The sequence below is a fragment of the Lupinus angustifolius genome, chromosome LG02, assembly GCF_001865875.1.
Source record: "Lupinus angustifolius cultivar Tanjil chromosome LG02, LupAngTanjil_v1.0, whole genome shotgun sequence".
Classification (NCBI taxonomy): Eukaryota; Viridiplantae; Streptophyta; class Magnoliopsida; order Fabales; family Fabaceae; genus Lupinus; species Lupinus angustifolius.
Window position 1 is genome coordinate 3,770,430 of NC_032010.1, and position 11,677 is coordinate 3,782,106.

At 32.4% G+C, this 11,677-nt stretch overlaps 1 protein-coding gene across 1 annotated transcript; it reads right to left on the reverse strand.

Moving 5' to 3' along the window:
* LOC109333382 (leucine-rich repeat extensin-like protein 5) lies at nucleotides 838-2,815 on the reverse strand. Its single transcript, XM_019568855.1, has one exon. It carries the CDS (start codon nucleotides 2,734-2,736, stop codon nucleotides 1,318-1,320), a length of 1,419 nt encoding a protein of 472 aa, XP_019424400.1. The 5' UTR covers nucleotides 2,737-2,815; the 3' UTR covers nucleotides 838-1,317.

Here is an 11,677-nt window from a genome sequence, read left to right on the forward strand (position 1 = left end):
TGAATCACGTATTCATACTTTTACAATGTTAATTACTTAAAATTTATTATTGAGAATTAGAATATTTTTTGTATTAATTATACTTTATATTGTATTTTTATTAAAGATATTTTATATTATAACTTTTTGTCATATTATAATGTTAGAGAGGTGATTAATACGTTGATAGTAGTTACATATGATTATATGTTTTTTTGTAGAAATTAAAAAGTTTAAGAGCAAAATAGAAATGTAAAATTACACTATAATAGTTCTATCATGTTTTCCTTTTATGGACTATGTACTTTCTTGGAAGCTTGCGCCACTATCGTGTCTGTGAATCCGTTTTTTTATCATTTATAATGTATAGTTTGTATGTCATAAATATCAAACATAATATTTTGTGTTAAATATTTATAATCTATCGTTGAATTTATTTGATTGGTATAATGTTCTACATTAAAGACTTGAGTATATATTAGGTGGAGATGAACATTATGTTATATATGATTTTTTGTAAACATTTGAAAATAGTAAGGGTAAAATAGGGAGAACCACAAATTACACAATTGTGAGTGGTTATTTTGGGTGTTCCGTATAGATATAATATTAGTATAAGTTTGTGAAAAATTATCATATTTTGTTAATTAAAGCAGCCAGAAGTTGTATTGCGTATAGACCCAAATATCAGACCAATACAAAAGATTTATCAAATTTATATCTATCAAATTTATAGAAAGTCTTAAAAGTAATGTGTTTTCAGGCCTTGTGATACTTAAATATTTGATTCGGCCTTAGTTTTAAATTGTTCCTTTCAATTCATATCATTATTTAAATTGTCTGAACTTTTAATCATTATCACCAACCATATGGAGATAGAATAAGAACAAATATTTAACATTGTTTGTGGTACAAATTTGATGCAAATGAATGAACACTGTCTCAATGAACAAATAACAATGAATTATAAATGTTACATAATCCCCCCTCTTAATATACTTGTTTAGATCCTCCTTCATAGAAAACTAACACTGTGATGTGTAATTACCAATACATTTATTTTCCAACAAAGGCTATTGAGAATCTTCAACTTTGCTCCACACAAAAAGTGAAGCACAAGAATTACAATTCTTTTCTACCTTTGATGGCTACTTGGTCACTCAAAGTTATCATTTTCTCCCCATACCAACGGATACGGATACGAACGTGGCCGGACCGGTATGTGATACTAGATTAAATAAGAGAATTACGAGATATGGTATTTTTAGACTAAGAGAGTCCATGAGAAATATAAACACACTTTGTGGTACAACAGATGTTTCAAACGACTTTGCTTAATCAAGAGTTGTAGTCATCGACATCTTTCTTGAGATGGTATCCTTCACCATGTGGTTTCTTTGAGAGAGTAAGGCGCACTCCGGGATCATGGTGGGAGCAAGAAGCATGGTACAAGAGGGAGTTGTTGACACATTGTACGTTGCTGTTCATATATGCAGCCATTGGGAATGAAGATGTTGTTTTTCCTTTGTGATTCTTATCCTTTCGGCCCGAACTCTCTTCGCCTCCGCTACTCAAACCCTCCGATTCCACACCATCACCATTGATCTTTGAACTGTCATTACCCTTCTTATGAAGATATTTTGGTTCATGTTGCTTATGTGAATGGACTAATTCCATATAAGCTCCCCTGTTTTCCCCTGCAATTGTTATAACCTTCATTCCAGAGCCCTCTGAATCTAAAGCTGAAACCTTTTTGTGATAACCTATTTCATTGGTTTCAATATCTTTTCCTTTTCCATGATTCCATGATTCTCTATGCAATTCAGTGCCATTTCCATTGAGCCATTGCTTTGGTTTTTCGACGGTTTTTTGAACTAGCACTGTCTTTTGCTCTGCCTCTTTTGGTATCTTAGTCTCAGAGTTGAACTGAGAAGGTGGGAGAATGAGAGGAGAAGGAGGTGGAGCAGTAGGTTTGAGCCTTGGTGAGTGAATTGGGCTATTATAAACAGATTCAGCTTGTATTGTTTTCGCAGAAGAAGAAGTATTTGGTATTTTGTGAGATGGAGAAGATGTTGATGATGAAATTGAATAATGGTTTGTGTTTGTGTTTGGGAGTGATGTCTTTTGAATAGGAGAATTTGGCAATGATGATGAAGGTGCAGGTGCTACTTTCTTATCTGGAGACGAAGGAGCCGAGCCTCTATACGTGGCTACAATGTGTGGTTGTGGTGGAGGAGGAGTTGGTTCATGTGGTTTAGTTGGTTGAGTTTGAGGTGCTACTTTCTTATCTGGAGACGAAGGAGCCGAGCCTCTATACGCGGCTACAATGTGTGGTTGTGGTGGAGGAGGAGTTGGTTCATGTGGTTTAGTTGGTTGAGTTTGAGATGCTACTTTCTTATCTGGAGACGAAGGAGCCGAGCCTCTATACGTGGGTACAATGTGCAGTTGTGGTTGTGATGGAGGAGGAGTCGGTTCGTGTGGTTTAGTTGGTTGAGTTTGAGGTACTACTTTTTTATCTGGAGATGAAGGAGCTGAGCCTCTATACGCGGCTACAACGCGTGGTTGTGGTTGTGGAGGAGTCGGTTCGTGTGGTTTAGTTGGATGAGTTTGAGGTGATGATGGTGCTGAATAAGTAGACCTAAATGTAGGTATAGAAAAAATAGGACGAGCCTCTGGAGCATGGGCAGGTGCATGGGCAGGGGCGGTGCGAACAGCGCCCAAACGAAACCATGGACGAATTGGTGTTGGGTTAGCCATGGTGTTAAGGAAATGTTGATCAAACTTGTTGAAGAGAATTGTTTGTAAAATAAGGAATGAGCACAATATTATTTGAAAGAAACAATGTTTATTTATAGACAAAGGAAAATGGAGAATGAGAAATGCAACTAGTTCCATGTTGAAACAAAAAGCAAATGTGATTTGACCATGCACAGCAGCAAAGAACATAGAGAGATCAAAAAATGGTGAAAGAATCTGATTCAATTGGAACCTCTAACTAACATAAGCTCACAAAATAAGGTTGGTATCTATTGGACTATTGGAGTAGTTTAGAACATAGTTAATGCAGTACAAATACAGGTATGTGCTTCATTGCCTGTTATTATTTGGAGTAATTTGGAACATAGTTACTAGAAATATAATATAAATATAAGTGTTTGAGTTCAGTTCGCCATATAAAATTATTGACTCTATATTTAGAATTTACTCTTGGAGCCAGCAGTCTATGATTTCCTGTTACTGCATTTGCTTGAAAATTTTGTGCTTGTTGTGAATCAAACTAAGGTAGTTCACCTTAAACTCAATATTAATGGCCCGGTGCCTTAGTTTTACTTGTCACATTAATTTTTACTTGCTCTCTTGTCAACAAAATGTAAGCTCGGGCAATGGGAAAATTTACATATTTTTTAAGGGACAACATATGGATATGGTCATTAGTAAATAGTCTCAATCTTATAGAATTTAATATCATGAGTGTAAATTTGTTGAAACGATTAATACTTAATCTATTATTAATTTATATTATTTTTATTTAATAAACTTAATTTTTAGTTTAATAGTTTAAGTTCAACTCATTTGATTAGTGAATTTAATTTATTCAGCTAAATAATAAAATTAGGTTTAATGAATATCAAGTTGATTCACTTCATTGTCAGACTTAGATACATAGACACCTTATCTTCATTTAGTGTCTTTATTTGTCTTGCTTCCTCCTTTTGCTTGATAAGGTAGTGAGGCACCGATCCTCTCTTCTACCTTCCCTTTACCCCCTTTTCGTTCTTTACAAGATGCTTCATGGGCCTTCCTTTAATGTACTTAATACTAAAAATGCCAAATGGGGTAAAGCATTTAAGGTATCATATTTCAACGATAGAGAAGAAAAGAACCTATACATAAACAAGAAGTGGGTCCTTTATTTTCCTTATTGATGACTACAATAGAATGTTCAATGATATATATTCATGAATGGGTCATGGCTTCTCTTTCTTTAATTAACCTTCGTTGAGAATAATTCAAGTCTTCAATTTTAGACTTTTGTGAAGTCCCATCTTCATGCTCAATGATAAAAAACGCGGTTTTTCATTTATTCTACTCAAACTTGAATGTGACGATAATTAATCATTGTTCACATTGACCAGTAAAAATTGTTGTACTTGTCCTCGACAAGAGAGTTCTCATTATTATTGGGCAATGGTATAAGTGAATGACTATTTTGAAATATCATATCTTAAATTAAAATTTTAAGTTAATGTTCTACTACTTGTCTTCTCATATGTAGTGTGAGATTTTATATTTAAATATATCCAACAAAAATAAATAAAGAATGATTACACTCACCCTCGTTAGAAAGTTAGTTAATTGCTAGAATATATTTAGATCCTTTGTAGTTTTGTTTACATGTGGCCATAGAACTTTGGCAATTACAAGTTTAGATAACAATAAAAATGTGGGGTAGAGAGCATTGTTGCAAGGTGAATTGTTAGAGGAAGATCCGAGGCTTACTTTCCCACAACTAACATCATTGACAATTTGACATTTTGGGAAGAAAACACACCTTGTACTATCTCCAAGTTTTAAACAAGTAGACATGTATCATTGTAAGAAAATGAAAATGTTCAAGTCAAAATCTCCAAATTTTCCAATAAGTTCCCATTACATGATCAACCTCTTTATCTTCATCAAAGGTACACATAATTTACAACAATTTTCTCATCTTCTGTTTTTGTTAACCATAACATGAGAATGTAATATTTCACTTCAATATATTTAGGATATTAATTGAAATCTTTGACATTCAAAATTTAATATTGAAATCTTCAGCTAAGAAATCTTTGTTATTAAGCGAATATGTTTGCTATAAAAGCTATTAGCTTGCAATGCCTTCATGATGAGTTAGAGAAATTCTCTATTATGACATTATCAATAGCTACAAGTTTCCCTAGACTAAGAGAGTTATTATTCATATATAATTGTGAAATGGTAGAGGAAATTGTGGCTAACAATGATGATAATGATAGAGGTGATGTTGCCTTTATTAAATTGGAGCATTTGGGATTACAAAACTTACCAAGTCTAACAAGCTTTTGCAAGGATTATGACTTCCAAGTTTCATTCGTACATGACATGTTTATTTATGGATTTGTTAATAATTACACTCCACTTATTAATTTGTTCAATATTTTATGATTATTGTATTATATAATTATAGTTGATGTAGAATTAAATTAGTATCCGTTTGTATGAACCAAACATAAAATCACTCGAGATCAATTAAGACTATGACCAAAAAAATAAAAACAAAATACGTTCTACTTAAATTTTGACAAGTAACAATGATAAATGAGCAAAAAAATATATGTAATGTCCTCACAATTTTCATGAGATTGTTATGTTGAAACATTGGTGTAAAATAGTTTACATCATTAATTTTTTTATATATGATCGACACTCATTTTTTGCCCTCAAGATTTATGTTAAATTCTCATTTATATTTAATTTTGACATACAAATTTTATTCATTTTCCTAAGATAGATTAGTACCTAAATATGTATCCATAAGTGATGAGAGGCATGTAGATTGGGCCATGAAGTAGATTTTGGGTCAAGGATAGTTTCCTAAGAAAGCAGCATATTGTAAAATGTATGGTTTCCAAGAAAATAAGGTCTAGTCAAAGGATCCTTCCTTCCAAGAAAGACCAAGTTTATCCCAAGGCTAAAAGTAAGCTATTATTTTCTCATCTTATGTATTTGGACCTAAGATTATTTTTCAACTTTTGATTTTTATTCAAATGTTAGTCAGCATTAGTTTCCTAATGGTCCTTTCCATATCTCCTTTCTTAGTCTTGAATTTTATGATCTAATTTTTAGTGTTTCTTAATGTCAAATAGATGCATGATGCTTCAATGCAATGCAACCAATGTGTGGTTTTGAAGAAAGGATTCGTTGATGTTCTTACATTGTTGGAGGCATAAACGGGAGACGATTAATTGGGCATTTGTTCTAGTGTTCCATTCAATTAGATGTATCACTAACTTGACACTTGTTCTTTTAATTCCTCTCCAAAAACCAACACCATAAAAGAGGCTACTAAAAGGAAAAAAAACATACCAGAATAACAAATCATACTGAATATTAACTACAAGTGTGTAAATTAATTGATGGATAATTATATTTTATTAGTTGTCTCAAGAGTTTTGAATATTAATAAATTATATATTTCATAGAAAAACTTTGTGATGGTATTCTTATCATGCTCAAGCGGCCGGTTAATGAATGATGCATGTATAATAACACTATATTAATCATCAAACTATAATTTTATTAGTTAAGATTGACTATATGAATCGTCAACTTCATAATACTCATTATAAATTTATATTCAGTAATAAAATATTAATATCTAAATCTTGAATAGATATTTGCGGTATAAAAGCATGGTTTAAAATATCTCCTGATATAACGAGATAAATTATTATATCTTCTAGTCACTCAAATCATGATATATGTTCTGTTTAATTATTTTTTACAAAAATATTTATAAAACTAAACAAAACAATATACATATTATACTTTTAATGGACGAGATAAGATAAATTATCCCATATACTAAGAGATACCTAAAATACTATCCAATATCACGAACATCTTTTATTTTTTATAAAGTAAAATCATTAAAGAGGGTTTCAATTATGGGGCAGCTCAATAACTCAACCAGTCCACTGACTCTGTTAGCCCAGTTTAACTTTTGATACCTTTTCCATCTCAATTATTTAAACATCATTATGTCTATCTTACTTGCTGTTTTTCTTCTGAATCTGTGCCATTGTCTTTTCTCCAAACAATGACAATGCCTCTCTCTCTCTCTTAAACATGAATGCTGACTAGGGCTGCACCATCATATGCCCATGCACACAAAATCATGGTGTGCTCATTGCTACACAGTCAATGCTTGTACTAAGACTTGACATCACCCTCATCACTTAAATCCAATGCTGGATCCCAATCCCACTGAATTCACCAACATTAACCATGCATATATTAGCAATTAAGATAGAAATATGTGTTTCTTTTTCTCTAAACCATATATGTTTTTAACTGAGCAAGGACAATTCTATTTTAGTCGGATATGATATATTATTATTATTATGTAGGATAATACTTCGCTATAATAGCAAAATAACAACGCTTAAAATTGTTATTTAACAACGCTTTTGTAACGTTTTGTATGTGAGCGCAGTAGTACATAAGGTTATATTGAACATCGTTTTTTGTGGCGCCGTAAAAAGTAGACATTTAACATCGATCACTGAAGCAAATGCTATTAAATGTCTACTTTCTAAATAAGACAATATATCTCTCATACATTCTATCAAATACATGACAAGCATGTCCAACTCCACCACATTACAATAGATTTGTTAAATCACCAACGACTTCAACTACATTCAAGCTTAACAGATTTCAATATTATAAAATAACATATGCGTAATGAGATCTTACACAAATTTTTCATTCTTTCTTCTCCAATGCTCACATAACAAAAAACCTAGAACATCATAGTTACATAACTTCACAACAAATAAATATTACACTATTAGTGAAGAAAGAAATAAATGAGCTAAAATAAGATAACGATTTACCTTATGCTTGAAGAGATAAACCAAAAATCGATAACTTCACAATACCTGCATAACTTCACAACAAATAAAGATCACACTATTAGTGAAGAGAAAAATAAATGAGTTAAAATAAGATAACGATTTACCTTATATTTGTAGAAGAGAACAACCAAAAATCAATAACTTGCTTGAAAAGAGAAACTAAAAACAAAAGAGAAAAAAAATGTAACTTAAGGAGAAGAAGAAGAAAGGTAAGAGAAATAATAAATTGAGTGATATGTATTATTGTGTGATGTTTTGTTTTTGAATTTGAAAAGATTTCCGCTCACTAAAACAAACGTTTACTAATTAGATCATTTGTTTTGTAACCCAAAATAAATAGCTGATATAATTGTATTAAATATATGATGTCTACCTTAATTAGAAATTATCAATTTCTAACAATTTCCCACTTGAGCTTCATATTTTCCTCGAACAATTATATCCCATATTTTTTAGGCTCGCATCCGTATGCTATTTATATTTAGACTTTTCCTTAATACAATCTGGTTCATTTCATATATCGACAATGGAACCACCGCAACCTTCATCACATTCAAACATGACTCGACAACGATTATCACCATACCAATATACTAAATGACATAGATCAAATATGGATGAGTGACATGAAAATTTCATGCAATGTGATCTTAAATACGTCTATTTCCAACTAGTCACTCTTTATTCTTTAGTGAGATCAATCCAAAGTCCTTAATTTCAACACAATATCTACAATACACAAGTTCAAAATAGAACAATAAACCATCAACTTTATTATGCATAAAATTATATATGACGTACAAAGTAAATCATAAAATATATAGACTCCCACTGAACTAAGATATCCTAAGGAGCAATACTCATTTGAGCAATATGCTCGTGAAAGACTTTAGGTACCAAACGCTTAGTCAGTGGATCAACTAACATAAAATTTGTCTTTATATGTTCTATGAAAATTTGCTTATTTGAACACTTTCTTTAATAACCAAAAACTTGATGTCAATAAATTTGACTTTGTAGAACTCTTATTGTTGTTGGAGTAAAGAACTGTGGACTTCTTGTCACAACAAATTCTCAATGGCCTTTCAATACATCGACCACACATAAATGAGTGACAAAATTCTGCAGCCATATGCCATGGTCTGATGTCTCAAAACAAGCCATGAACTCCGCAACCATGGTTGATAGAGCTATAAACGTCTGTATTGCAAACTTCCAAAAGATAGCACCTCCAACCAATATAAACACATATCCAGAGCTGGATTGTCTACTATCTAAATTCTCATACCTCTGATAAGTGAAATACTTGTTAGATATTTTCTGATGATTGGTGAAATGCCAATCACAAGATCTTGAATATCATGATTCTCACATATAATATGAAACAAGGATACAAGGTCATACCTGAATCCATGTTCTCTGATATACTCCTTTGATATACATTTTGAGAGAGTTTTGAAATGATGGATTTCCTCAACAAAATCATTAATTCATTTTGGGACCTCCATTTTCTCTCTGATGAAGAGAGGTAAAAACTATTTGTAATTTGGTGTATTGGGGACCATAATCATTCCTTATGCGTTAACTTATAGGGTTCCCATTATCCCGTATAGGCCAACCATTCGGGTATCCACTCATTAAGCTCATATTCTCACCAGTTTCAAAAGTCTTATAGGTTTTTACTAATTAGATCACTTGTTTTATAACCCAAAATAAATAGTCGATATAATTGTATTAAATATATGATGTCCACCTTAATTAGAAATTATTAATTTTCTCCATTTTATTACTCATCTTATAGCACCTATCACCCTCTCTTCTCAACCAATCCTCATCTCTCTCACCAATCTCTTTCTCACCCTATATATATAGTATTGGGAAGTAAGTCTCACATCACCTAGCTCATTATCTCGGGAATGGTTTAAATACTTGATGGGTTACTCCTCTCATTGTCGATTGGTTTTGAGATGAAACCTTAATATGTTATTAGAGTCAGAGCCCAACTTCTTTCCGGTTGTCATGTGCCAAAAGATGTCCTTTAGTTATGGGTCAAAAGTGATTTGGAAGCTTCTATCACTCACAATTAAAACTTTCCTTTTTTGGCATTTTTTTTTTCCATATTCCTGTTTTTTTATTGTTGGTAGGTTATTTTCCATTTATAGTATTTTCTGTTTTTATAGTTTTTAGTTTTTCATTATTCTTCTCTTGGCTTTTCATATAAATAAAGCCATTGAGTCATTGTAATCATCATCTTCTTTGAATAAAATAATCATCTCTTTTCGTTTTCTATCATTCAAGAAACCAAGTTTGTTTCTTGCTTTTTCGTTTTTGATCTTGATGTTAAGCAAAGCCAAGATTTTCATTCATCTTCAAGCCATGAGAATCATGTCTTCACATTGTATCAGAGTACCCTTGTGAGGGTGACTTTGTTGCGCAATATCTTTTTCTTCCTTCCTTACTTTTACTTCAGCTACATTAAAGAGATCTTATTCTACAACTTTGTTCTACTCTGCAATATGGCACACCAAATTATAAATCCCATTCTTGATCCCACTAATCACTACCATATGTATCCCAATAAAAACCCAGGAACCACTTTGGTTTCAACCTTATTGAATGGACAAAACTATCACGCGTGGTCGAGAGCAATGACCATGGCTCTAGAAACGAAGAACAAGTTGGAGTTCGTTGATAGATCCTTGACCAGACCCATTCTGCTTGATCCTTCGTATGCTGCCTGGAAAATATGCAACAATCTGGTTGTGTCTTGGATAAGTCACTCAATTGAACCATTCATAGTCCAAATTGTGTTGTGGATGGCAAGTTATCAAGAGATTTAGGATGACTTAAAGGAGAGATACCATCAAGCTGACATGTTCAGGATCTCATAATAAAATGGAGAGATGCACTCTATTAGGCAAGGTAATGCATCAACAGAAAAATTTTGTACACAAATGAAGGGCTTATAGCAACAGCTAGACAACTATAACCCAATCCCACCCTGTTATTGTGAGATAAAGTGTCATTGTGCACTAATACCTACCATAAAGAAGTATACAGAAAATGAGTACATAATTTTTTTTCTTAGAGGATTGAATGATCAATTTTCTACTGTTAGATCGTAAATTATGCTCATGGACCCCATGCCTCTCATCAGCAAAGTCTTCTCAATACTAGTTCAACAGGAAAGACAAATGTTCTTTGAAGAAACTAGTTTTCAGCTAATATTTCCAGCAACAATTATGACGACAAATCAAGAGGCAAAGGAATAGGCTTCATAGGAACTTCAATAGGTAGATCCAACATCCAGAGCAAAACAAGATCTTTTTCAAGATGGAGAAGGTAGAAACTATGCACTTACTGTTAAAGAACTAGTCACATAAATAAAACCTGCTACAAAAAACCTGTGTTTCCACCAGGATACTTCACAAACTCTACCAATGTGAACTGCTAATCAGGAATAGAACAACAAGCTAATGAGTTCAATAAAATTGAGGAAAATGGAACTAAAGAAGAAAAGTTTGATCCAATATGTCTTTTCATCCAGCTCAACACAATGCACTAAAGACTATGATACAAGAATCCATGAAGAAGACCTCTCACACAACCAACCAAATCAGTTATTTTTCTACATCTATGCATACTTATGATTCAACTAACTTAGGTAAATCTCTAACCTCATTATCACATAAAGTTAAATCCAATAGTTGGGTCCTAGACATAGAAGCCACAAACCATGTCTGCCACTACATTTCCTTTTACCAAAACTTTAAGAGGGTCAAGCCTCTATTGATTGCATTACCTCATGGCATTTAGGCAACTGCCCATCATTCAGGAACTATTATATTTTCTAATGATTTATATCTCACAAATGTTCTATATGTGCCTACATTTAATTTCAACCTCATTTCAATATCAAAACTCACAATCTCCTTAGCTTGCACTTTAACCTTCTCAATCAATCACTGTAAAATTCAGGACCCACACTTCTTGAAGATGATTGGTGCAACTGAGCTAAGGGGATGACTATATATGCTAAA

Excerpts from the sequence above, each read along its gene's own strand:
- LOC109333382 (XM_019568855.1), bottom strand. The coding sequence starts at position 2,736 with ATGGCTAACCCAACACCAATTCGTCCATGGTTTCGTTTGGGCGCTGTT.